General features: G+C 51.4%; 1 protein-coding gene and 1 long non-coding RNA gene across 4 annotated transcripts in view; both read left to right on the top strand.

Annotated features, from left to right (window-relative positions):
* Positions 1-20,564, top strand: part of LOC101273854 (janus kinase and microtubule-interacting protein 1) — a 101,405-nt gene extending 80,841 nt beyond the window's left edge. For all 3 annotated transcript variants that reach the window (XM_033427849.2, XM_033427847.2, XM_033427848.2), the window contains exons 8-13: positions 608-667; positions 12,280-12,408; positions 13,595-13,723; positions 15,104-15,187; positions 18,242-18,304; positions 20,181-20,564. In XM_033427849.2, the coding sequence (XP_033283740.1) occupies positions 608-667; positions 12,280-12,408; positions 13,595-13,723; positions 15,104-15,187; positions 18,242-18,304; positions 20,181-20,354 (639 nt within the window). In that variant the 3' untranslated portion in view covers positions 20,355-20,564. The remainder of the gene's footprint in view (positions 1-607; positions 668-12,279; positions 12,409-13,594; positions 13,724-15,103; positions 15,188-18,241; positions 18,305-20,180) is intronic.
* Positions 20,565-22,855: 2,291 nt separating this feature from the next.
* LOC117201221 (uncharacterized) lies at positions 22,856-24,882 on the top strand. The gene is made up of 3 exons (XR_004483204.2): positions 22,856-22,957; positions 23,703-23,756; positions 24,288-24,882. It is a non-coding gene; the product is annotated as an uncharacterized LOC117201221 (long non-coding RNA).
* Positions 24,883-27,757: the final 2,875 nt, after the last annotated feature.

Below are 27,757 nucleotides of genomic sequence, written 5' to 3'. Positions count from 1 at the left end.
GCAGCCAAAGAGAATAGGAACATTTGATTAGGAAGGAGAGAATTTACTGGTTTTATCTGGGGCAGAATGCTGCTACTCCTGCTACTACTCGATGGGTGCCATTTCTACTGACAAGAACCACAGGTACCCACAGTCTCTGAAGGGCGTGTTCCAGTCCATATAGCAAAGGAAGAACCTGAGAGTCAGAGAAATGAGGTGTGTCACCTGACCAGGAGGAGGCCCCATGGGGACTTGGCCCCAGCTCCGTCTGAGATCAAAGCTGCAAGCTTTTTTATTTTCTGCTGGGATCACTGACAGCTGATGTCTAGTCAACACTGCCTAAAGTTTTATAGCTTACAGCCCCAGAGACAGACAGGCTGGAGTTTTACAAGACTGGCACATCTTGGCATTTTTTCTGGGATGGTCCAAGTCCAGTTAACGGCATGGCTCTGTAGCTGTCAGTTCTGAGAAGCAGCCATGCCTTGGGTGTTCAGAACCTGGACTGACCCAGGCCTGGTGCAGACAGGTAGGCACAGCAGCATTGTAAGTTATGCCCTCTGAAGTCAGCTGGGTTGGTGGATGTGATGTGCGGCTGGCTGAAAATCCCAACAGTTGTGTTTCCTTCTAGGAGAGAGAACGGCTCTTGCGCTCCAGAAGACATCGTGGGAAGGGCCTGAAGCCACCCAAGGTGAGCGTGCGAGGGCGCAGCTGCCCTGCTTTGGCTCCATGCCAGCGTCTGCAGGGCGGATGGTCCAGGCATAGGGGGAGAAGCGAGCAATCCATAGAGGAGCCCTAAAGGCAGACACACTCACATCTCTGCATATTCGATGGTGAAAAACCTGTTATAACTACCTCTCAAAGCAACGTGGGGCTGCTTACTGTAATTTATTCATGGAAAATTTACAGATGAATTCTGTATTTAGGCCTCAGGGGACGCTCACCCCAAATTAAAAACTTAAATACTTAGACCTTTTGAAGGATTTAAAAGACACTTAGTCTTGGTGTATAACATCTATATCCTGTTTTGAAAACTCAGGAGCTTTGGGCTTTTTTGGAATGATACAGGATGCGTTCTTTTTGGAAAATGTGGTTTTGCCCATTTTATAGAGATGGTGTCCAAACGTCCAGTGAAGAGAGCAGAGCTGGGTTTGGAAAACTCGGATGCCCACAGGGACCAAGCTGGAAAGTAAAAGAACAAATTGGTATTTAAAAAGGACTTAGTTTGCATTAATACCCGTAAACATTTTTCACTTCCATGAAGCTGTGGGCCTGTTCTCCTTTTTATTGAACCAGATGCCCCTCGTGGTTTATCTTTGGGTAGAGATATGGTTGTAGAGAAATATTTCTCTCCTATAAAGAAAACAGCAGTGCAGATGTCTTACTGAATGATCACAGATATATGGCTTTCGTGTCAGGGTGACAATAGGGAGTGGTGGGGACTGTGGAAAACTGGGCCCAGACTATCAGCTGCTATAAGAAAGTGAGCCAGGTGGTATCAGATATTCCAGTCATTCAAGAGAAGTGGGACTCCTTATGCATTAGTTTCCTAGGGCTTTTGTAACAAAGTACCACAAACTGGGTAGCTTAGAACAACAGAAATGTGTTATCTCAAGGTTTTGGAGTCTAAAAGTCTAAAATCAAGGTGTTAGTGCCGTGCTCCCTCTGAAACCTGTAGGGGATCCTTCCTTGCCTCGTCTGAGCTTCTGGTGATTTACTGGCAATCTTTGGCTTTCCTTGTCTAAAAGCTGCATAACCACAATCTCTACTTTTGTTGTCACGTGCCATTTTCCCTGTATGTCTCTGTATCTCGTGGCTATCTTCTTATAGGGACACCAGTCACATAGGGGTCCACGCCACTACAGTGTGCCCTCATATTATTGCAATGACCTTATTTCCAATTGAAGTCACATTCTGAAGTACTGGGGGGTTAGGACTTTAACATATCTTTTTTGGGGGACTCAGTTCAACCCGTAACACCTTTATGTAAAATCTAAGGGTTGTAAATATTGGTGCAAATTGTTTATAGTATACTCTGTGGGCCAAATAAAATATATCTGTGGACCGAATTTGGACACATGCATAAGTGGTTATTTATACCATCTCATTTAATCTTCATAGCAACCCTGTGAGACTGGTGTTATTTTTTTTCATTTTAAAGTTACAGGAAGTATATAGATATAAAATTTAGAAATGAGTCAAAGAGGTAAAGTAATTGACAAGGCTGACCTTCAGCCTCAAGTCTTGGGCTCCAAGGCCCAAGCTCGTGCCACCAAGTGAAGTTGAATGAGATACAAATCTCTATGCACTGACATTAGAAACTCAGGAAAGGGAAGTGGTTCAGCAGAACTTGGTTATTTTTAAATATATATATTTTATTATGGAAGTAGTATAGCCACATTGTAGACTATCTGGGAGACAAGGGGTCCATCACAGCGGTACCTCCCCAGTGCAATCAATGTTGGCATTTTAACACAATCTCCGCTCCCCCCATCCTCATTCTGCTTCCATTTTTTTAAATAATGTAACTGTAGGGCTTCCCTGGTGGCGCAGTGGTTGAGAGTCCGCCTGCCGATGCAGGGGACACGGGTTAGTGCCCTGGTCCGGGAGGATCCCACGTGCCGCGGAGCGGCTGGGCCCGTGAGCCATGGCCGTTGAGCCTGCGTGTCCGGAGCCTGTGCTCCGCAATGGGAGAGGCCACAACAGTGAGAGGCCCATATACCACAAAATAAATAAATAAATAATGTAACTGTAATTGTAGAATACACTTTTGCACCCTGGGTGTTTACTTACTACTATGCTATAAAGCATTTATCCATGTTATGATGCTGTCATCATAAATGTGAATGTTCATGGCTACATAATCCATGGAGTGGATGGGCTATAGATCTGTTTACTGTCCTGTGTCTGCCGGGCATGTTTGCTTCCAGCTCCTCACGGTTGTGAATAATGCTGCAATAAATGTGTCTATGCTGAGCAGACCACTCTTCACGGGCCAGTTCTGCTGGATTCCCTGAGTGCTGAACATCTCATTGGGTGACCACCCTTTCCATCTTCCTGGACTTCCTTCTTCTGTAAATGTCGCCACAGCGAACTCTTTTTGTCCAGAAAACTGTGTCCATAGTCTGGATCGTTCCCGTGGGTAGATTCCCAGAAGTCAAAACGTGGGTCAGAGGGTGTGAAGGCTTCAGTCAAGAACATTCGCCCCCAGCCCCCAACCCCTGCTTTATAGAAGGGTTGCGTCATTTTGCACAGTTGCCAGTAATGTACACCAATGCCATTTTCACCACAGGACATATGTTTAAAAAGCAACAATCTAAAGGTGTTCAGTTTGTTGCACGAACTGGATGTGCTGCGGGCTCATATATCCCAGAAAGGTTTTCAGGAAACCCACTTTGGAGCCGTAACTATATTTTTCAAACCTTATCAGAATGCCTGGAATAAGAGAAGATTATGTTTCCCCTTTTCCTGTTTCTGAATGTGTCTATGGGAAGGAACTTTACAGGGGCCTAGAATGGGCTTGGGATTTGCTAGGCTTGCATGTACAGCCGGCAAGGAGGGCAGCACCTGTGTCCTGCTCACCACGTCCTGGTCACTGCCTGGCACAGAGTGGGTGGCCCTAAATAGCTGTTGACTCAATAAACAAATTGCTTTTACTGGAATGATACATTTGCCTGACACTGGGTCTTCTCAGGATGGGGATGTTTGGTCACTGTAATTGCAATAGTTTTATGCCACTGGAAGGTGGAGTTTGGGAACTTCTGTGGGAAATTTCCTGACCTGATTCAGGGTCTTTCCCACTTACTATGACCCACCAGCATCTTTCTTTTTCTCAAGGTTCAGTGTACAGCTGTTTCCCTTATGCTACTGCTCAATCCCAGCTTGTCGGGGCTGGATGGGATGTTATCTGGGTCCATCGGGGACCCGGTTAGGTTTTTAATTCTGCAGGGCTGCCTCTCAAGCTGGGCAACTTCCCTTCCTCCTCTCCACAGGCCGCAGGGATTCAGTACTTTCTTTTCTCTCCTTAAATGCCTCCATCGCACCCTGTCCCTTATGCATCCACGCACTTTACCGCTTTGTCCGGGTCCTTGCATGACACAGTGTCATGGTGAGCGCATTGAAGTTTCCAGAATTTTCTGGAAGTCTGACAGCCATCCCTGCTCTCTGGCTGTTGCAAGCCTCCCTGGACTCTGCAGTTCCCCCGAAGGGGCTCCTCTAATTCCACACCCACAGCCCAGTTGCTGCAGAAGTGCTGAGGGCAGAGCAGTGATGCCAGCCCTCATCTTCCAGGGGGCCATCCTGTCCCCGAGGGCTGCTGACCTGTCTCATGGGTCTTCTGGGGACAAGACTGGTGTTGGCTGTCCCTGCCCGGGGACCCTGCTAGTTCAGCCCCGGGTGGAGGTTGCAGGAGAATGACCCTGAGCGGTTCCTCGGGCCCTAGCCAGGGAGGGGGACTTGCTCTGCAGAAGGTCTGATCAGGGCCTAACTGGAATCAGAGCCCCGCCATGGAGTGGCGGGTGGTAGGGGGTCAGCTCGTGAGACCTGGCAGCAGAGAGCTGTGTCTTAGGAGAGAGCTGGGTGCGTGAAGAATGGCTAAAATTAGTACAGTTTGCTCACGCACCTTGAAAGGGGGGCTGGGATCTTGGATGAGGCTCAGAAACCGTAGCCTGGAACAGCGTGGGGGTCACACCGGCTCCTAGCTGTGTGGCCTTGAACTCTGGGAACCTCGGTTTCCTGGTTCTTACAATGAACATCACACCCATGAGATTAAAGGTAGCTTCTGGCTCCATGCCTGTTGTGTCGTCAGGGATCAGTAAATTATAATTTCTCTTTCTCCCTTCATCTTAAATCAGTAGCTTTCTTTTGGAGGGCCTTTTAGATGCAGGTTCCCAGGCCCTGCCCCTCCTCTCCCCCCCACTCTAATTCACGTCACCATCTTTTAGATAGAGACAGTCTCAGGTAGCAGTGAGGTGACATCTCGATGCCCTGTAGACAGCAGCCATCCTTTGAGGGGAGGTTGGGAAACATCAAAGCACCACCTGAGAATAGGCCCTTCCTTGGGTTCAAGCATCTGTTCTGTGGTCCCTTCTCCCAAATGGACCAGGGGTCTGCTGTCACCAGGACACAGTTCACACCTGGGGAGCTTCTGATACGTCACTTCTGGTCAGTGGCTCCTGCATCCATTCTGATAGGACACCTAGGGCCTATCCAAACTTGAGCTTGTGCCTCCAAGACCAAGCCTGCGGCCTTGTGGAGGGAAGGACCAGGGTCCCAGCAGCTGCTCTGGCACAGAAGCCAGGGTGCCGCACCTTAGCCTAGCTGGATGCCAGGCACTTTCCATCACGTGAATACATTTCCCATTTTTAAGTAGCCAAAGGAATCTTTTTTCCCCTTTCTGGTTGTTTCCACTTGACTTTGTTCCTGTACAACCCTTCCCCATGGCTCTGTCATCAGCCTTTGAGTGTGGAGAGGGCTGGATCCTGCCTCGTTCGTCCAGTTATGAGCAGCTCCCAGCACAGCACCCGGCCCACACAGTGGGGCTCGATCACATGGACTAAGTGAGCTATACTTCCTTTCAGTCCTGCTGGTCTGTGAGGCTCCCCGCGTGGCAACGTGCAGCCGAGGGCTTTCGCTGGGTGTTTCCTTCCCTGGACGGGACAAAGGCTTGTCCCTTCCAGGCTGGGCAGCACCCCTGTCACCCGACCTGGGGCAGCATTGCAGGTTGCTGGGCAATGGAGGGAGGAGAAAAAGCAGAGCTGCGGGCCTGACCTGGCTGCAGAGCCTGCCCAGGGCACCTCATCCCGCATAGCAACGCCCATGGGGACATCCAGGCCATACCTGAAGACTTTGGAATAGATAGGAGGTGATGGTGGTTCTAGGCAATGTATTCTAGCAGGGCAGGAAACCCCAACACGGGGAGTGAGCATGGGGGTGAGCCTCAGTCTTCGGAGAGGAGCCAACTGAAAGGCGGGTCTGCAGCTCCTGGCCTCCTGCCTGGTGTTAGGAGGGGATCCCAGACCCAGTGCTGAGGGGCTTGAGGCAAAGCTCCCTGATTCCAGACCCTCCTCTCTAGGCCTCTGCTTCCTCATCTGTCTCCACCATCTTCCTTTGGGCCCTCATCTGCTGTCCTGGGGTTATTGCCACAGCTCCCTGGCTGCTCCCCTGCTTCCAGCATCTTCCTCCCCCGAGAGCTGTTCAGAACGATCTTTTTATGGCACAAGTCTGACCCTGCCACCTTCTTCTTAGAAACCCTCCACTGGTTCCCCATTTCTTCTGGGCGCTTGCCTCCTGCCCAAGGCCTATGGTGGCTCGTGTCCTCAGTGGGCTAGGTGGTGAAGGCCAAGGTGGTGCAGCTCTCAGCCCTTCCCCTCCCCCCATCTCTCTCGCCATTGCTCCATCATCCGTGGAGCACCTGCCTTGGGCACAGCACAGTGTCAGGTGATGGGTGCAGAGGGGTGCCTCTGCTCTTGAGGAGCTTCCAGCAAAGGTGGGTCTAAGTAGGTCCAGGAGGCAGCCCCACTGGACATGTGTCATGGTGTCCACAGAGCCAGGAATCTGCTTGCAAGGCAAAGGTTGTCTTTCATTTTTCTTGAGGGTTCAGGTGTAGAGCAGCTCAGAGAGAAATCAGCCTTTAGGCTTATCGCAGAACTCCACAGTTTGCAGATGACTTGATTTCTAGGATTATCTCCCTCTTCCCCATTAGCCAAGATTTTTTCTATTGCTAGCGCCAAAAACTCAAAGTCATTTAAACAAAGAAAAAAATTTGTATAACTGAGAAGTTTAGAATGGTTTCAGGCACGGCTGGATCCAGATGCTCACACGATATTGCCAGGTACCTATCTCCATCTTTCAAATGTACTTTCCTCTGGACTGGCCTCTTTCTCAAGCAGGCTCTCCCATGTGGTGGCCCAAACAGCTTTAGCAGCTTCAGGCTGGCATTATACCTGTCTAGCAACCTTTGTGGTCAGAGGGTGTCTCTCCTTAGTGGTTCCAGCAAAAGTCCCAGAGCTGGTGCTCCTTAGCTCAGCCTGGTCACAGGCCCATGCCTGAACCAGTCCCAACTCTGCCTGGGTGGCAGCTCATTTGGAAGGATGACTTAAAGACTTAGCACTAAGTTGCATAGTATGACATGGTTACGTAGCTCATATCATGGCTACTTTGAAAGGAGCAGAGTATCAAACATTATTGAAGTTAAAATATGTATGAACTTGGCTATGTATATTTTTTCTTTTGTGAATTAATGTTGCTTTACTACCTTTTAATGTTGCTTTACTACCTTTCAAATTACAGAAGTTTTACTTTTTAATGGTAAGATGCCCTTTTTTAAACCCTCCATTAGGAGGGTTTTTTTCTTTTGATCTTATGCTTAGAGAAGTCTGCAAGAAACGCAAGGCCCTCGTAGGTGCCACATGGTGGGAAACTGAAGACCTCTCTAGTTGCAGTTTTTCTGTTGGATGATGGTTTCTTTCGGTTCGTATAAATGATAAAAGCAAATACTTACAGAAGAATTGCTGAGAACCCATGAGTTTAACTAGTCCGGGGCGTGTACAGGGTGGACGGGGATCAATAGAGAAATTTCCCAAGCCTCCCCGTTTTGGGCTCTGGTCATGAAGAAGCCTCTCTCAGCTTCATGGTTGCTAGCGCTGTTCCCGGGGGCCCTTGTGATCATCCAGGGACCCGGGCCCATGGAATGGCCCCGACAGCAGGGCGGCTCAGGGAACCTGGGGTCTGCGAGGAAAGCCCCCAGAGAATAAGCCAGACTGGAGGCCGTCCTCTGTGACTGACACGCCCAGGCCCGGCCCCTGGAAACCGGCTCCTCTCAGCCCACGGATCTGCCCCAGAGCTGGCATCCCTTTTAATAAAGGTGCATCTTCCGGAGTATCTTCATTCTCAGAGCTCTGCAGCAGAGAAGGAAGACGGTGGGCTTGTGTGGTCGAGGGAAGGAGAATGCTCTGGGGAAGAATCGGTGCTTCCTCCTAGGACTTGAGAGAGACCTAGAAATTGATGGCAATGATATGGCTTTCGGCTCCCTCGACACACACGGCTAGTGGGTCCTGCAGCCCCTCCCCACCATGGAGTATATCCTCTTTGTGCTGTACTTCTCCTTTTTCCTCTGTCTCTGCGCCCTGGTGTGCCTCTACTTTTCTGGCTGCCAGGAGATGACCTATAAGCATGACGGTGAGTGGCCAGCTTTGGGGGATAGGTTGTGGCCATGTGAAAGTAAGTGGCTATGATCGGGGAGCTCCTTCCTGTGACCACGATTGTTGGGAATGACACAGATGAGGAGAGAGGAGGCTGAGAGAGGCTGGAGTCAGTTGAAGGGTTGTTTATTTGGGGGGTGCCTCGCCTTTTCCTCTCCATCCCATGTGATCTGCTAAGAATGAGCGTCTATTCAGCACGTAAATGGAGAAGAAATGTTTATTTTTCTGTCAGTTTTTGCCCAAACTGCATTTCAAGCATTTGGATTAGTTAGTAAAAAGGTGTCAGCAAGGCAAGACTTTGGTAGTAAAGAAAATAGAAGTCTGGAGGAGTGCGCCCCTTTTATACAGAAAATGCACTTGGAATGGGCAAAGATGGAAATTTTATGCTCCTGAAGTGTCTTTTCATAAGAAATTCCCAGAGAATTTTTGAACAATGGAGGCTCCAAAAAATCGATGGTTTCTTTCATGCTTGACTTTTTAAAAGCCCATTATGAGCCGAGCATTTGAGGAAACAGTATTTGCAGGTGATTTTCCTCTCATTCCTTGGAGGCTGGTGTGGTATTTTGTGTATATGAAAATGCAGTGGAAGGCAGTGTTGCTTAGCCTCCAAGAAGACAGCCACCAGATTTTCACTTGAAATATTAAAATGTCTTTTTCTATCTTGTTGTTTTATTAATAAAGGCATAAATATACATAGTACATTCTGGCTTCCCATATAATACAGTCACTTAAAAAAACTAACCCTCAGAGGAAACAAACTAACCTCACCCATAAGTTATACAAGGTGGGGGGCAGGTCATAGTCAGCTCACTGCTGCCCTGGAAATTGTCTGTGCTGTGTATTTGCGGATTCATCTCCTTTCTGATTATGGGGGTATAATTTGATCCTTTTGTGTTTGATCCCCACTCTCAGAGCCGCTTCCTCCTTCCCTCACTGCAGCATGCTAACTAGGGTTCTTGGTCTCTGGGGCCACATGATACTTCAGGGGCTCCACTTGAGTCTGGGCAGGTCTGCTTTAAATGCGCGGCTGCGGCGTCTGTAGTTAATACACTGTACTAGGGCTCAGTAATTGAGTACTTAACTCGCAGTGCCTCAAGTTTTCAAAAAGCAGGTTGTCCTAGGTAATGGAACACAGAGTCATCACCTCCCAGCATGGCCCACGACACCTGCAGTGAGTGACCACCACTCAGCATTGCGTCCTGGTCGTGCGGAGACAGTGAGGCTTGCTGTTTCCTGGGGCTCCATCGGTGTGCCAGGCAGGACCCTCCCCGCATCACGGCTCGCTGCCACTCAGCACAACAGGCCTGTCCCCAGAGGCCTAGCAATTAGCAGTGTTTACAAGAAATGAGGTCAGCTGAGTGGCTGCCCAGAAAAATACGGAGCCTGAGGCTCGGGTGAACTGCGTGTGCGCAGAGGAGCTGAGCGCTGTAAATGCTTCCGCCATCAGATGTCATAGCCACAGCTCCCTGGAGATGGAACGTCTGGAACATCGCTGACACTTGAACTCAGGTGGGGTTTCTCAACCCAGGGGCAGGGGGGATTTGAGTGTAGGATTGTCTCCTCCAACCTCCACTCAGAAAGGAGCCTAATAGGGTCTCACATTCCTACCTGGTGGACTCACCTGGGGTGCACAGTCAGGTGGAGGCCCAGCTGATGCTGGCTGTATGAATGAGGGAAGGGAGGTCACGTGCAAACCCGACACTATTTGTGGGTAAACAGGTTTGTTTGGCATTGAGTTCATTGCAAATACTCATTGAACAACCGATATTTCTTGAGTGTGTCAGGTCCTGGGCTACAGTGGGGAAGAGAAGAGCCCAAATCCTTGCTCTCATGGAGCAAAATCCCTGTCCTCATAGGGCCTATATTCTAGAGGAGAAAGACAGCTAATAGACACATAAGCAAAATATGTCTTATGTTAGGTAGCGATGAGCACTATGGAGAAAAATAAAGGAAGGGGAACAGAGGTTGGGGTGGGGATAGGTTAGTCAGGACTTTGATGTGGTGGTCAGGGAGGTCTTTTTTAATGTTACATTTGTGCAAAGACTTGAGGGAAGGGAGGGAGAGAGCCTTGTGCATTCTGGTGAAAAGCATCTAGGCAGTGCAAAGGCCCTGTGGCAGGCATGTGGAAGGTGCAGGGGTGTGCTTGGCAGTGTGGCTGGAGCCCAGTGGTGAAGGGCATGAGGCCAGAGCAGAGTAGGAGGCAGGTCCTGCAGGGCCTGTGGACTGCAGTGTGGATTGACTTTTACTGAGGTATGGTGCAGAGCCGGTGGGCTTTGAGCAAAGGACCAACACGACCTGACTCTTATTTCAAAATAGTTCATCTGACCACCAGGGTTTGGGACAAGGGCAGGAGCCGGAAGGACAGTAGGAGGCAGTTTTTTAAATTTCAGTGAGAGACGATGGTGGCTTGAGCCAGGAGGGAGGCGCTGGTTCCTGGAGGATTGGATTCCGGGCTGAAGATGGAGCCAACAGGATTTCTCCCAGAGGCGTGGAACATGGGGGGCGGGGCGGGGCGGGGAACCTAGGTTTTTGGCCTGAGGAACTAAAAGTATGGAGCTGCCGGTGACAAGCACATTAGACTGTGGGAACAGTTGGTTTGGGGGTGCCCACTAGCCACCCATGGAGCTGTTGAGGAGATTATTTGGGAGTTCACGGGGCAGTACCTGCCCCTCCTGTATTAAATAAACAAAAAGGAGCGCAGGGTGAAAGCAGTTTGCAGAAACACGAATGCCAAATGCAAAGCCATTGTGGGTGACAGCGGTGGTCAGGTGCCTCCAGCACAGCCTCTTGAGAGACACTTACCGCACGAGATGACAAAGGAGCCCCTTCTTCTCCCTTCCCGATTCTGAATTATTTCCTAATCACGTTATTGATTGTGGTACCAACCGCATTTTTCTTACATCTGGGCACATGAGATTGTACACAAGCATTAGCTCCAACAGAGTGGGAGGCGCCCTGCGCATGTGGGGAGCGCCCTGACCCCTCCCTCTGTGTGTTGCGGGGGGACGGGCGGGGAGCGGGATCTGGGAGGAGTCGGTTCAGATGAACGGGTAGGAGCCTGGGCTTGGCTCTGGATTTAGTTATAGTTCTTTCTTCATGGTCAAGAGTATTCATTGATTGTAAAAACAAATGAAAATCCTTCTTTGAGGCTATTTTGGGGAAGAAAAGCGCCAGTGTTTCTGGACAAGGGATGTTGATCTGGTGATTGTGAGTTGACATCTGCAGCCCCAGGGGACAGAAGCTCTTTGTGGTAGCGACCAGGCCTGGTTTTGGTCTAGTTGTAGCCCCCAGGCCCAACCTAGTGTCTGACCCATAGAAGGCGCTCAGTCAGGTGTTTGCTGAATGAATGAATGAGTGAATGAGTGAATGAAGCCCCATCTCCTGTGATATTTGGGGTGGGAGAAGTGCTGGGCAGGGTAACCGGGAGGCCAGCACACACAGCATTTAAAATTGCCTCTGAATCTGAATATTGGATGTATGTGGGTCTGTTACGCTCTTCCTTCTCATTTTGTAAGTGTTCCAAGTTTTCCATGACAGACGGTTAAACTAAAATTGCCTCACGGGGAACGTCTGGTGAGGATCTGGGGCCCACATTTGTCCAGCTGGAGTCCCAGGGTCCACCCGTGGACAGTCTGCCTCACCACCTTCCCCTGTGCCTGGTCTAGAACACCACGTCTCACGTGGCTCCCCTCCCCTCCCCCTCCTCAGTACAGCAAGGATGCTGCTCACTCATACTGCCCTGGGCGTGGTGCTTGGTGACCTCACTTTGTGCCCACAGGTGAGGTGGGGGGTCCCATGTCTGTCCGATGGAGAAAGTAGCTGGCGCTCAGAAGGGCCAAGGGGCTGACTTGCAAAAGGTCATCAGCTCATGCGCCTGGAGCCAGGGTTGGGCCAGCACGCTCTGCGGCAACCCTCCACCCTCTGACCACCTTTGGCGCCCCCTTTCTCCCCCAGCCAATCCCAGACAGACCCTACGACCCACCTCCTGGGATGCCCCGTTGGCCCAGATGCCCATCGTAGCCCCCTCTGCCCCGGGGAAGACGGGATGGAGGATCCAGGTGATTGAGTCCCCTCCTCATGTCATGCAAATTGCCTTTTACAGAAGCATGTTGTGGAGACATTTTTTGGATTTGACGAGGAGTCTGTGGACTCGGAAACATTGTCAGAGACGTCCTGCAACACAGACAGGACGGACAGGGCTCCGGCCACGCCCGAGGAGGACTTGGACGACGTAAGCGGACCTCACCCTGGGGATGCTTGTACGGCGCCTCCCGCCTCTGGCCGCTGCAGGCATTGCTCCCTCACTGTGAGGCACGAACCCTGCAGGACCTGTGTGATCACAGTCCAGTGTCCAGGAAAGGTGGTCCCCACTTTCACAGGTTCCGAGAATGGTGATGGGGGCACTGGCAGCACGTGGGGGCCCCTTCCTTCCCCAGCACGGCTTTCACACAGGAGATCCTTGGCCACTGCGTTGTTGCTTAGCCTTTGTCATTGAAACTGCTGAGTGCCGGGCTGTTCCTCGTCCCCCTGTGCTCACACACGCACATGCGTGCACACGCACACAGACACACACACCACCCATGTATATGAAGACGGCATATCATTGTAGGAGAGGATCCAAGCAGCACTGAGAAGGGTAGAGAGCAGAGTGAAAGCCACCTGGATCCTCTCATCGTGGCTCAGCGCCCTCACGCTTTCCTGACTCTCCATCTGTGCACGCCCGCGTCCGTGACCGTGGCTCTGGTGAGCTGGAGCCACAAGGGAGGGAAGAGCAGCTTCACTTTCCCCCACCTCCCCCACCTGGTGGGGTTCACTCAGGAAACCCCATGAAACATGATCACGTCAGACACATGCTTTTTGATTTGCTCTTTTCACCAAGAATGTGTAACAGGCATCTTTCGACACCAAACACTGTGTTGCACATCACCCTCTGTCACGAGCAGATCCTCATGGATCTGCACGTGCCTCTAACCTAACAGGCCTCGATGAGAGGTGTTACACGGATTCCAGTTTCTCACAACTGCGGCGATGCTCTTTGAGTGGTTGTTTCCTTAGGAGAAACTCCCAGAATGAGGAGGGCTCCTTGTGCTGGGTGGGAGGGGCGCCCTTTACAACGTAGATACTCACCCAAGCAGTCGTGCAGTCGGGGCGGGCTCACCCTTGCTCGCCTGCACGTGACTGAGTGATTCCCGGGGTTCAGGGAGCTCCTGGGAAGGGCGCTGACGGCAGAGAAGGCATCTTGTCCCCGAGCCCTTCACTCCAGAGTTCCAGTTAGGTCCTGGCAGTGACCGGGTCATTATGTAACTGTTGGCAGCAGTCGTGAGATCTGGACATGCGCTTTGCCTGACTTGACCCTGGCATCGCAGTTCACGTCAAGTCACGCACTTCCTTGTGCTTTTCTTTTCCATGACGTTAAGACTACAACCCGAGAAGAGGCTGACCTGAGGTTCTGCCAGCTGACCAGGGAGTACCAGGCCCTGCAGCGAGCCTACGCCCTCCTTCAGGAGCAGGTGGGGGGGACGCTGGACGCCGAGCGAGAGGCCCGGGTAGGTGCGGCGGGCGGGGCGGCGAGCGTCTGGGCAGAGGCCGGGTGGCTCGTGCCCTTTCCGGCATCGGGATTCCATAGGGGTGCTGAGCGAGGATGGGGACGCCTAACAGCTTCCGCCGTGGCAACATTCCAGTGTTTAGCAAACCGGACGGGGACTATCTGCCCATCCTCAGTGTGACAGGGGAACTCGCAGAAGAAACGCTGCCGTTGCACACGTATCATGTGCGCCGTCCATTGGCAAGAACGGTTTCAGAACTTAAGACTCAGTGATGAAATCAGGCTCACTGTTAAACAGACTTCCCTCTCTCCTGGCTGAGGAGCCCTCAAGCCTGTCCGTAAGGAGCCCAGGCAGAGACGGTCGGGGTGTCCCAGCCCACACGGCGCTCTGCTGGACACCCAGGTCCGGGCCACGCCAGCCCTCGTGCTGGGCTGAGCTCTGCCTTGTAGTAATGTCCACTCACTGGCCATCACCCCACCTTCAGGAGTCACACAGACCAGGGTCTGCTGGCCCTTCCTTCTGAAGGCAAGGGGGACTCCCAGGGAGCACACCCGCTGGGGCCAACGTTTCACCCCAGCGCGTCCCCGTTTCATTCCCACAACAGCCCCGTGAGATGGGAGGTGGCGAGTGAGGCTGGGGGAAGGAAGCTTCTAGTGCTACAGTAGCGTTCCACCTGTAACCGATAGATTGGAGGAGGTATACTGCTGGAAGTGGTTTGGGCTGAATCGTGGTTTTCATTAAAAATTTCATCTACTTGCAGCATTTAAAAGTCAGGAGATTTCACATAGAAATCCCAATTCCTGGCTTCTCTCGAGGCCTCAGAACACCTGGCAGAACGGGGCTTCCCGTTCCACATAGTCCCATTTGGCCGCAACCACTGGGTGGCACTCCCCCTGAGATGGGACATGTGCCTCTGGTTTGCCACAGTCCCCACCACTCCCTATTACCCCACACACAGTTGGCTTCGTTCTTTATAGTAGCTGCCTGGTCCTTGGGGTATTTTGGAATTCAGCCCTTGTTCTAGGTGGCAAAGGCCCACGAGACGGGCTAAGCAATCATGAAAGTGTTGCTGGCATTCGTGATGCAGCCACTGCACTTGGTCAGCTGGGCTGGGACCTGACGTGAGTGAAGAATCTGGCCCCTTCTCCAGTCTGCAGACTTATTTCTAAACTGAGGCGGTAGCACTGACAGCCTCTCAAGGCCTTGCAGTTCTTACACACGTCACACCTGTAGGTGACAGAGGAACCAAGCAGGCCAGTTTGCACGTGTGCTCCTAAAAAAGGACCCGTTTCTTAGGACTGGATCCTGCAGCCTGGTCCTTTCCACTCTCCTGTCACCATCCAGGGTGACATGCTCACTTCCTGGTCTTTTTCATTTCAGACTCGGGAACAGCTCCAAGCTGATCTGCTGAGGTGTCAGGCCAAAATCGAAGATCTGGAGAAGTTACTGGTTGAGAAGGGACAGGTGAGCAGAAACGGTCATGTGTTCTGTGGCTGTTTACATTTCTGTTCCCTCGGTGGTGGCCCTGGGGCCTTGGTGCCAAGGGGACTATTCTGTGGATCTGCATCGTTCACTGCGGAGACAAGAGAAAAAAACACTAGCCGAGACCAGGCGAGAATATCCCAGCTCACGTGCCTCTTTACCAAGTTTTTAAAAATCAGACACGTTATGAGATCCTGACTTGGCTTTTTCTTTGTTTGTTTGTGAAATGCACAAGAATAGGAGACAATTCCAAAAGTAAAGTGGTCACCAAAATCTTTTCTGACTTGAATCTGGAAGAAAAGCTGGCATTGCCTATGAGGATTCAGTTGTGGAAAAGAACTGGTACCTGCAGCTAGCTCTGAGTGATGGCAGGCAGAGGCGGCCTCGGGATTCCATGCGGTGATTGCCACATAAAGACCTGGGCCCCGAGCTTCTCAGATTAAAGTCACCTCCGTTTGCGCTTTCTCTGAATTTGGTTAGGCATGAATTCTCTGAATTTGAATTCGTTGCATATGTTGACAGCAGGACACAGTCGAGAGGCAAAACCTGGGCCCAGACCCATCCCCTGGGGTGGGGGGACCCTGAGGGGCTCTGGGTGGAGGTCCAGCCTCTCAGAGGGTAGCATCTAAAAGCAACATGAACCCAGGGGTCAGTACGGGTGGGCCATGCTCTCCACGTCAGAACTCTCTGTGGAAAGAGATAACCGGGACTTCTCAGTGGCTTACCACGAGGTTTCTGTCCTGCTTGACGCGCTGCATGTCCTCCTGTAGGCAGAGGGTCTCCGCTCCATGTGGTCACTCAGGGATCCAGCACTGGAGGCAGCGCCATCTTGTACTGGCCTATCCCTAGCACATCCTCCTCGACAGGGGCCAGGAGAGGCTGTTCAGTGCCTCAGCCTAAACAGGCACACTTCCTGCCTCTTGTGAGGGTGCCAGGGAGTGTGTGGGCAGGTGGAGTGTGTGGTGGCACCACTGCCCCAACCCCAGGGCAGGAGGTGACATGAGGAGGTCTGGCATGGGCTACTAGAGGCCCTACGGTGGGACAAGGGAGTGGGGAGGTGGGTGTAAGGGAAGGGGTTGTAAGAGGCTCCAGGAGGGTTAACGGGGGCTCAGGAAGAGCTACAGAGCAGATGGCTTAGAACTAAGTCTGGTGTCCAGTCAGTGGGATGAGGGCTCAGGTTGTGACTGACATTCAAATGGAGGCAGCTGGCTAGTAACCAGAACTCAAGCCTGCACAGAGCAGTTCACTGTGGCAGCATTTATGCAGGACTGACTGGGCACAGGGTAGCAGCCAGCCCTTGGGAGCTGGTCACGTAACCATGGTCCAGAATCCTCTGCGGAGGCAGGAGTGCAGTGCAGGGCACACGCTGCAGCAAACCCACCACATTCCAGCCCCACCACTGACCTGTTGCACAGCCTTGGGGAAGTTACGTGGTCTCTTGTGCCTCAGGTTCCTCATCTTTAAAATGGGGCTAATAATAGTACTTAACACATAGGGGAAGGGGAGACTCAGCAGCAGCTGGGCGGAGTCCAGGTGAGAGATGAAGCTGTTTTCAGACTCCTGTCCTAACCGGCCGTTGACCTCAGCTTCCCTCTTCCAGGCTGAGCTCACAGATTGTAACTTACCCGACCACAGTCTACGAATAAGTTAACCTCCTACCTGAGGGTGCTAGACCCTGTTTGCGGGCCCACTCTGCCCTCAGTTCCTACTAAATGAAGAGGCCAGTTTGGGACAGAGCACATGGCCATTCATTTGGTGAGCACTTACCAGAGCCCTTGCCCTGCGCCAGGCTCTGGGCTTGGTGTGTGGGATAATGTATCAGTTAGCTATCGCCGCCTAACAAATCACCCCCAAACTTAGTTGTTTACAACAACTAAAATTTTATTTGGCTACAGTTTTATGGGTCAGCAGTTTGGGTTGGGCTCAGCTGGTGGTTCTGCTGCTGGTCTCACCTGGGGTCATTCTAGAGGCTTCATTGTTGGTAGATCAATTGGGGATAGATGGCCCCAGTGGCCTCTCTGTCCTGTCTTTGCATTGGTGCCAGCTGTTGGCCAGATTCTTATGGTCTCTCATCCTTAAGGAAGCTACCCTGGCTCCTTTACCTGGTGGTCTGGGGGCAGGAAGAAAAGGCAGGCCCCAAAGCACAAGTACATGCCACGCCTCTGCCTGTGTCACATTCACTAATATCCCAGTCACCAAAGCACGCTGCAGGCACGCCCAGCCTCGAGGTTGCAGGAAGAGATGCATCTCTCCATGGAAGGAGCTGCAGAGTCACGTTGCAAAGGGGCACAGAGATGGAAGGGACGTTGCCAACAACCTCCCACAGGAAAAAAGATGAATGGAACTGGCTCTGTCCTCACAGGGACTCAGCCTCGTGGGACCTACACGTGTGTCAACCCAGGGATGGCGCAGGGTGATAACGTTGGGTAGAAGGAAGGGAGGAAGAAAGTTCCCTCGTGTACTCCTTCATCCATCCCCTGGTGTTTATTGAGCACCAGCTGTGTGCCAAGCACCATGCTAGGCACTCAGGATGCTGGTGTAAAGACAGACTTAGCGCCTTGTGCTCCTGGAACTTTCCTGGACAAGACTTGTCCAGGCAAAGAGACTTGCTTAGGGCGTCACGGGCAGAGGGTCTAGGATGAGCAGAAATGTGTTACTGTAATGACTGCAGGTGTGTTGAGTGTGGGCAGACTCTTGGGGTGCGGCCTGGACGCTGGCCTGCGGGCCGCAGAGAACAAGCCAGGGGAGGGTCTGTTGGGGCCGCTCAGTCGCTGTACAGGTGCTTTTCTGTCAGTGATACAGACGCGCTCCCTGTGCTTTAAGGAACGTGAGAGGTGGAGGAGGGATGCGTCACGGACCCGCTGGTTCTCTTTTTCAGGTTTTGAGGGATGAAGCGATCGTTCTAACTGCTGTCCTTTTCTCTGACGTTTTCATAGAAAGTTTCATACGAAGTGACCTTTCCCACTGCCCCTTTATTTGTTATTTAACTGTCTGTTTGCTTCAAAGAGTGTGAACATATTTAGTACTTTTCCTTAGGATTCCAAATGGGTGGAAGAGAAGCAGCTGCTCATCAGGACAAACCAAGACCTGCTGGAAAAGGTATGTGCCGCAGACACCCTGACGCCTCCGCAGGGGGTCACCCTGACGCCTCCGCAGGGGGTCGTGGTATGTGCCGCAGACACCCTGACGCCTCCGCAGGGGGTCACGGAGCCCCATGGACTTCAGAGCCCTGCTCTGGCTGCGGGGGTCGGACCCGCGCCCCTCCCGGGGGCCCCTGGCCTGGGTTAGAGCACAGAACTGGGTTAGAGCACACTGCAGACATGACTGGGGCTGCCCATTCTTCTGATGCTGGGCTTCCAGGCCACCTCTGCCATTGCCCTGGGTTCCAGACCTCCTCCCCCGCCTGCTCCCCGTGCATGGGCCCGAGGCACTGGTTGGCAAGCAGGCCCTTGGCGGTCATAGTCCAATTCATGGACCGGAGGCCGTGGCGCTGGCAGAGCTGAGCCTGGCCTTCCCTCTCTGGTCATGGAACTTTCTGGTCAAGGAACTTGCCAGAGCTCTCTCAAGGAGTCAGCTTGGCGAGTAGATCTATAGCTTCGGGACAAGACTTTAGCTTTATTTTTTTCTTATTTGTGAACAATTAGTGCTTTTTTTTTTTTAAGTAAATTTACTGAGTCATGCAACCATCCCCTCAATGCCATTTTTATCTTTTAAAAAATTTTTTGGCTGTGCTGCACGGCATGCAGGATCTTAGTTCCCCAACCAGGGATCAAACCCGTGCCCCCTGTAGTGGAAGTGTGGAGTCTTAACCACTGGACCGCCAGGGAAGTCCCGCCACCATGCAATTTTTAGAACTTTTTCAGCCTCCCGTAAAGATCCCTCGTGCTCATTTGTAGTCTCTCCCCATCTCTCACCCTGCAGTCCCTGGCAACCTACTTTCTGTCCCGATAGATTTGCTTGTTCTGCACCTCCCGTACTAGTGGAATTGGACCTGGGTTAGGCCGTAGCTTCTAAGCATCCTAGAATGCCCCAACTGTATGAGCCCAGCCTTGCCCCCTTGGGTGGGGGGCCGCGGCCCTGTCCCAGCTCTGCACTGGCCCGCTGTGTGGCCATCCATTGTCCCATGTCTCTCCACAGTATCTGGGGCATTGGGACAGGACTGGTCATTGTCCTGCGAGGCAGCCCCGTGCGTTGGGAGAGATTTTGTATCCTTGGTCCTGCTCGCTATATTGGGAGACACGGAAAGCTCTCACAGTGTTTCCAAATGTCTCCCGGGGGTGGGGCGGTACCACCCCAGTAGAGACAGGAGGGAGTAAAGGTGACCGTGACGCACCGGGGCCCTCGTTTCCATGCATTGTCGTAGTCTCATTGCAGGCAGCCTAGTGGGGGTGGGGGGGCTGCTGTTTGCCTCTAAGGTACCGACAGCTATGTAGCTGGCCCAGGGTCTCCCAGGGGGGTTGGGACCCAGGCCATCCCCCTCCCAGACTGTGCTTTGGGGAGATCTGCTACCATTCGGGCTCCCCATAGGAGCACTCTGGGGAGTACAGGGTGCCTTCCTGCCGGACTCTGGGTGGGCTGACTGGGGGGCCGGGTCGGAAGGAACTCAGACAAGCTCAGGGATCACTGTTGCTTCCCCCACGACTGACCTTGGGGACGGGACTTAATCGCTTCATGCCTCGGTTTCCCTACCATTCGTGTATTCAGCAAACATCTGGCCCCCGTGCTGGGCCAGGCTCGGGGCCGCAGGGGCGCAGCAGGCGCGGCCTCCGTCTGTGCCATCCCCAGCTCCCGGAGCAGAAAAGGCCTTCTTCACCCACTCGCTGAAAGCCTCCCCTTCCCACCCGCCCCCTGGTGACAGCCCCTGTGTCCTCAGGCCAACACCGAGGGGGTCTGTGATCGAGGGACACATTCTCATGGCCCCTGGTGAGAGACAGTGGTTCTCCCACCCGTTAACCCACAGGTATTTCTGCTCCAGATTTACAGGCTGGAAATGGAAGAGAACCAGCTGAAGAACGAAATGCAAGACGCGAAGGATCAGAATGAGCTGTTAGAGTTCAGAGTGCTAGAGCTCGAAGTAAGAGACTCTATCTGTTGTAAACTCTCAAACGGAGCAGACATTCTCTTTGAGCCCAAACTGAAATTCATGTAAAGTCCCAGATGTTTTCAAGCATGTGTAAGGGGACGCGTGACACTTGCTTTCTTTTCTTTTTTTTTTTAAATCTGTATGTTCAGAATAATTTCACTGCCTTAATATGTTCTGGAGAGAATGCTCACCGAAGTCTTTGGACATGTACCAGAGCTAATATATTTATTGCCTACGGCTTGTTTTTGCACTTAATAAAATAATTTGTTTTTGCAATATTTTGCCTTTTTTATTTGTGTTTCATTTCCATAACTACTTCCTTCTTGCATGCATAGTCACCTGGTATGCATTCTGCAAACCCGGACAGAAGCACTGTTGCAATTAATAACACACCTTTTTAAGTGACCTTGCATGCATGAATCTCACCTTTTGAGAGAGCGGGGTCTGACCTGGCCCGCAGCTGACTCTATAATGTGTTTACTGCTAGTTTGGCCCATTTTCTATTTGCCAAGGTAAACACAAGGTAAGTAAACAGGGTGAAAGGAGGTATTTGCATAGGCGGTTGAGAAAGCTTGTAATGTTCCAACTCCTTGATGCAGTGAATACAGACATGGCAAGCAGGATTGGACTAACACAATTGTTGTTTGTAACTCAAATGGCAACTCAGAATGACTCTTTAGCGTGAAGGGAGATTGAATGTTGTTCACAGGTAGAAATCTTGTCCCAAATCTTCAGTGACTTCCCACATACACGGAGTTGGACCCAGTGTGAGGGATATCGATGGGATTATTGCTTCCTACTTGCCTTGCCTCGGGTGTGTTACTGTATTGCCTTGCTACCACTTCATACTCCTTTTTTGTTTGTTTCCATTTCAAAATCATCGACCTGTGAGACATCACCTGAGTTTGTGACTAGTTTTCTCTAAGCATCTGTGGTGACACGGCTCTGCTGTCCCTCCGCTGAAGCCTTTGCATGTCCAGAACCCTCAGTAAAAGCGAGCTCCTTGGCAATGTTGGTGTTTCTCTGATTTTGTTTTCTCCTCCCAGCCTCAGTTAAAATTCTGCTTGCACTGGAACTTCCCATCTTGTTCTTTGTTGTGCTGACATGGACCGTGGCCTGAATATCTCAGAACCAAGTGTTGCCGTGCGACTCAGCTCTTGCTTGAACCTGAACTGAGTCCTTCCTTCGTTCATGCAGCAGAAGTAGAAGTTAGGAAAGGTCATGGTTAATACTACTGCCACTGTTAGAAAACCTTTCACGTCTCTTTGTGTCTTTCTCATGAGAATTCCATAAGCATCGGTCGCTTTACTAGAACTTTCTTTGAGTGTCTCCACCATCCTTTGGAGCCATTGGAAACCAGTCTTTTGCCTTTTGTTCATAGAAAACATGAGCTTTCTTTTGTCACCTTTTCTGTGGAGACCCCATTTAAGTAAGCATTACAGGTAGGAAAGGCATCTGTAGCATGGAACCATTGTGAATTGTGGTGTTCTTGTCTAATAAGGTTTTCTATCTAAACCGATTCAAACCAGGTTAGGCAGATTGGGGCTTGGTGGAAATTAATTGAATTGATGGCCCCACCCTTCCTCTCTCCTTTAGAGCATCTGCTTAAGACCTGCCATCTGGTGCTCATCTTGGCTACATTTCTTAGCTGAACGGCTAAAGAAGCCCATTGGTTCTGTAGCTAGGTTCTGCAGGCATGGTCCAAGGCAAGCTTACTTACCATAATTTTGAGAAAATAAAAGCAGTTTGATTTCAAGGTATCATTTGGGAAAGGTCTTCTCTGCTGGCTGACCTGTCCATTGCTCAGGGTTTAAAGGCAGCTCTGTGTAGAAAACACATTTGAGACCAGAGTACTATTCTGCTGCTGTATTTTATTTCTGTAAGTAATTGGGCTTCTCCTGTCCTTTTTAAAAACTTGTCACTTTACACATGATTAATGTACTGCTTCTGGGAAAATGCTTGCTCTCCTTCCTGAGTAGTTGAGATTTGACTGTTAATCTAAGGCAGAGGTAGAATGATCATTGCAGTGTTAGTGCGGTTCAAAAACAAATTGTGAACAAAGTCAGCAGATTATATTGAAAAAGATGTGAAGCCAGGGTCAGGGTCCTGGCCCTGCCACTCACTCATGTGGGACCTCGGGGGGTCTCTGCCTCCCCAGCCTCCTTCTCTTTCTCCACAAAACGGAAGCAGTCATGGCTGCCTCGTGGGGTTGTGTGAGGATGAAATGAGATAACGATGATTTCTGCTGAAATTTCACGCGCTTGTTCTTCCCGAGTATTTCATGATGATAGTGTGACTTCCTGAGCTTCCATCAGCAGGTTAACTCAGGACACTCTGCTAACCACTTCTTCCCAGCTGATTAGATTAAGAAGTAACCCCGTGTCCACAGGAGATCCACTGTGGTGCAGACAGGACACAGTCTCCATCAAGATTGTAGCCTGAATGCGTGCTTTCTAGTAACACCTTTGCCAACTGGAATTCGTTGGTTTTTGCTGAGTAACGTGGGAAAATGGCAAGTGGTAAATAATCCAATAAAGTTCTGTTTTTAAACCAAATCTTTTCCCCAGGAGAGAGAGCGGAGGTCGCCAGCATTTAACCTCCAAATCAGCACCTTCCCCGAGAACAACAGCAGCGCCCTCCAGCTGTTCTGTCACCAGGAAGGAGTTAAGGTAGCGTGCCTGGGGGGTGCCCCCGCTCTACTACGGCCACAGCCTGCTCAAACGCTAGGCTCTGCTGGAAAGGGGATCGTGTGCCGGTGCCAGGGGTAGAAATGATTTTAACAAGATACCCCCGTCCCTCCACTATATTTTGAAAGTCAGAGTTCATTATTCCAGCGGGTCACCAAATGTTACTCTACTTGTACTCATGTTAAAAGAGCAGAGCCTTGGGATGCAGCCTTGAAGGTAACAGCTTGGCTACTTCCCAGCTCTGGCCTGTAACCTCTCTGACCCTCAGTCTCTTCATCTAGGAGAGCTGAGTGGCAACACCCACACCGTGAAGTGGGTGTGACAGTTAAATTAGATAGTGAACATGAAGGGCTCAGTGCAGTGCCCAGAGCGTGCTGAGTATTCTAGAGACAGTAGCTGTGGTCGTTCTAGCAGCTCAGTGTTTGCCGTGACCCTGGAGTCCCGCTAGGCCCGCGGGCACAGAGGGGTCCTTCTGACCCACAGGATTCCGTGAGCCTTTCTAGAAAGCGGTGTTTGTGCTGGCGTAAAACTCAGCCAATACGCAGCAGTTACCAGTCCTCCCTCCCTCCCTGAAGGAACTGCTAAGAGTAACTCTCTGCCCGGCCTTAGGCTCTAAGAGACGAGAAAGGGAGAGGTGTCTTATCGAGGACTGAGGGCTGAGGCCCTAGAGGTTGGTGTGCATGGTCTTTGTAGCTCACACAAAATGAACGTTGGACATCTTTTCCAGGATGTGAATATTTCTGAACTTATGAAGAAATTAGATATCCTTGGCGATAATGGGGTAACTATGAGCGATCGGTTTCCGGTTTCGTGTTCTTGTTTTGATTCGGGTGTACTCTGTGTGGCTTTTGTTTCGTTTCGTTTTAATTTCTTCCTAATTTAAGAGATCTACTAAGTACAATGTAAGGCTTTTGTATGGCCACATTCCTGCGTGGGTGGCTGGGTCCACATCCATCAGAAGTGGGGTTCTGAAGTTAGATCGTCCTAATAGCCCGTGAGTGATGAGGGGGGGAGAAAGCCTAAAAATGAATGTCCAGGAAGAAAGTGGAATCAGTCGAGGTTTCTGAAATCAGAAAGTGAGACTTCTGCCTTCTCAAAAGATCAGCTTGAGCAAGGCCCTATTTCTAAAAGGCTCAGTGCCACTACATGAGACATTCCCACCCCGAGGGCCAGTCCTCAGATATGTCACATCTGGTCCCGTCAGTGAGTGGGGCTGACCCTGGGGAGGCCGCTGTCAGCGTTGTGTAGGGCTGACTGTCTGCACGTGATGTGAGATCAGTGTAAAATGCCCTTGCCCATTTTTGTGTTTTAGAATTTGAGAAATGAAGAACAGGTTGCAATAATCCAGGCTGGAACTGTGCTTGCCCTGTGTGAAAAGGTAGAGCCCAGCGGCATTTCTGTCCATACACCGTGTCTGAGCTTCCCGGCACCATACAAGAAACTGTACATTGGCGTCTCGCTTTGTTCTGGAAGCATGGTTCTGGTCCGTCTGTGTCTGCATGCGCACGTGCATGCCTTTTTGTTTTCTGATTGAACGTCACTCATACTTATGGTAGAAAACTTAGAGACCGTGGAAGGAAATCGAAACCCCCTTCAAGGAAACCATCTGCGACAGTTGGGCTATTTCCTTCCAGTTTTTTCCCACGCCCTTTTAAAAAACTTGGTCAGGATCATACTTGAGTTTTTAATCCTGCTTCATAAGCTTCCACCATGAGAATGAACGGCCCTGCATCATTCCACCTGTAGCCACACGCTCGGTGCTGATTCTTTCTCTGTTAAGATATTGAGGGCGTTTCTGCTCTTTTTTCTATTTACCATCATGCAGCGATGAGCGTCTTTACCCATAAGTTTCTATCTACATATTAAAACACTTCTACAGGATAGAGTCTAGAAGTGGACTCACTGGGCTGATGGGTAAGAGAGTTTTTAAGAGCTTTCATGCTGTCAAATGTTTTCCAGAAAAGTGGTACCAATTCCCCTCCACCTGAGTGTTACCGCTGCCGGTTTCTTGTTCAACAAGGCATATATCACCACTAAGAACTCTGCTGATAGGATAGGCAGAAATTATATGATGTCATTATTTTAATTTTCATTTATTTGAGTGCTAGTGATAATGGATTTTTGTGTATTATCCATTTTCTTCTTTCTTGTGAATCGTAATTCCATTCCATTGCCCTTGTTTGTTACTTATTCATTCATACATTAATTCAATCATGCATTCATCTATTCACTTACTTAATACGTATTTGGTCATAACTATGGTTTTTCTTACCGACTTACCTATGTGCTTTACATACTAAATATAATAACTTACTGCTGTATTTATTAAAAATATATCCTGGTTTGCCTTTTCCATTAATTTAGGGTGTTTTAGGCATATCCAACTTGTTAATGTAGTCTGGTCTATAGATCTTTTTCTTTGAAAGCACTTGAGTTAAACTTTAAAGTGCTACTTATATCTTGATGAAGTCTTCATGATCTTAATCAGGATTCCTTCCAGAATCTTTGGAAGGGCATTTAAAATATAGTTTTCTTCCCTGAGCACCTGTCCATCCTTCCCTGAGTACAGGGCACTAGACGTTGGTAACAGACTTATGGCAAACCCTTGCTGAGGTCACACAGGTGGTTAAGTGGCGATACCCACATCACTGCTACTGTCACCTGGCTGAGTCTGTGTCCTCAGGTGGGCTGGGAGATGAGGATGACTCATACCTGGCTGGCTGGTGGCCCCTCAGATACAGGTGATGGTAAGTGTGCATTAGTAAACATCCCTCTCACCAGGAGAGCCAAATGCGACAGTGTAGCCTCCAGGGGGTCACGCAGAGAGCCAGCAGACACTTCCAGTTTATTCCTCGTTCACGCCAACGTGCACTGAGAACGAGCCTCCCAGCGCCCAGCACGCCCGGAGGACGTGGCGATGCCAGACCCAGGCCTCCTTCCTTATCCCCCGGAGGCCCCTCCTGGGCTGGCTCTTAGCCCCCCGCAACCCGCCAACTGCAGGGGCTGCTGCAGGCCAGCGCCTTCATCCCTCTGAGCCGCGAGCCTTGGAGAGTTAGTGTCAGGACCCCAGGACACGGCACTTCTAAATGGGACCGAGCCTCGCTGCCGAGCACCTGGGGCAAGGCTGGGGACTGAGAGGTGTTTGAGCGATGGTTGTGGTCAGTGAGCAAAGAGCAGCGACTGCCAGGGACTCGGGGTGGGGCTGGGGCAGTGGGCCTGGGGAGGGGGCTCTCCCTCTCTCCTGCCCCCAGAGCCTCCTGGAGGGGGGCAGACTGTCGGGAATCCCCAGCCCTCTGCCAGTTACCAAGTTCTCCCGCCCCGGGCCCTTCCCGACACTCTCCTCCCCACACCAGGTTCCAGACCCACGGCCTTGGCCCCAGCTCAGGCTTTCAGGGCTCCTCTTCTTCTCCACAACTGTGCAAGGTTAGCAGCACGGGTCCCTGGACACAGGACACGGGGCCTGCCTGGCATGCGGCTGCTGTCTGCTTTCACCCTGTCGCCCACCCCGTGCCCACCTGTACCAGCCCCTGCCGGCTGCTGCCTGTCTGCCAATGACCACAGAGCCCTGCCAAGCTGGCTGGCTGGCGCTACGCTCTGCACCCTAAACGCAGAGAGCTGTGCCGGCTGCCCTGGCCTGCCAGCTCCTCCCGAAATCCCACAAGGGTGGTGGCAGGAGAGGTGGTGCCCGGCGCTGGCCTTTAGAGGCCCGACTCTGGACCAGGTGAGAGGGGCCCAGTTCCCCATTTGGGACAGTCTGTGGGGACTGGACTTAGACTGGTGTTGCCTCATATCCTCAGGGACACTAGCTCTGCCGCGTGTCTGTGAGTGAAGGCCCAGTGTTTGGGAGGTGCTGTGTCTCCCCCATGGAGAGAACTCGGTGCTGAGTGCACTCCCGGAAGAAAAGTGGGTCAACGGGACTCCCCTGGGAGCACCTACAGGACAGCCAGGGTGTCCGACTGTCCGGTTTCCCCAGGATGCATGGGACTTTCAGTGCCGAAACGGGGACAGTTCCAGGCAAACGGGGGCGAGTTGGTCACCCCGGGGCTGATGGGTGCGAAGAAAATCTCGCAGTGGGGCTCAGAGGCCCCTGCGACGTCCTCAGTCAACCCCCCTCAACCAAGTTATACCTCATTTAAAAAATCGCGATTCAGTACTGGTATCTGACTGGCGGTACTGAGGTCCACTTCCATTTTCTATTTAGGAGCACAAGGCTCCTTTCACAGCCTGTGAGTGAAGTGCGACTCAAACTAGTTCGCATGTCCCTTGGCATTCCTGCTGCAAATGGCATCTTGCCCTGGGCGCTTGCCCTCCTCCCATCGCCACCTGGGGAAGCCCTGCTCTGTCTGGAAGGTTCAGAGAAACACATGCCGGCCCATCTCAGCGCCCTCCAGACCCGCCTCTGGTTAGCGGAGTCCAAGATTGGGGACGTCGCCTTGCTGCCTCAACCCAAACACACAGCACACATGGTGAGCAGAGAACATGGGGCGTCAGGGGGACTTACAAGTGATCACGAGTCATGCCTCTGCTCCCTCGAGTTCACGATCAATCAGAAAGATGGAAGTTTTTAAAAATCCACGCTCTCACTGGTAACAACAGATGAGAAGAGGCAGCTTAGGCCACAGGCAAGCTTTCTAATAGTTGGCCCAGCGTCAAGGCCTTAGGACCCTTCTCTGAAGGGAGGGTTGAGTGTTAGAGGGGGGAGGTCCCCCATTCCCCAGCTCTGAGATCAGGGTCCTGCACCTGTGGGCAAAGTGCCGGTTGGGGCGGAGGTGCACCCGCCAC

Source organism: Orcinus orca, chromosome 4 (assembly GCF_937001465.1).
Source record: "Orcinus orca chromosome 4, mOrcOrc1.1, whole genome shotgun sequence".
Taxonomy (NCBI): Eukaryota; Metazoa; Chordata; class Mammalia; order Artiodactyla; family Delphinidae; genus Orcinus; species Orcinus orca.
This window is presented reverse-complemented; position numbering and strand designations above follow the sequence as displayed.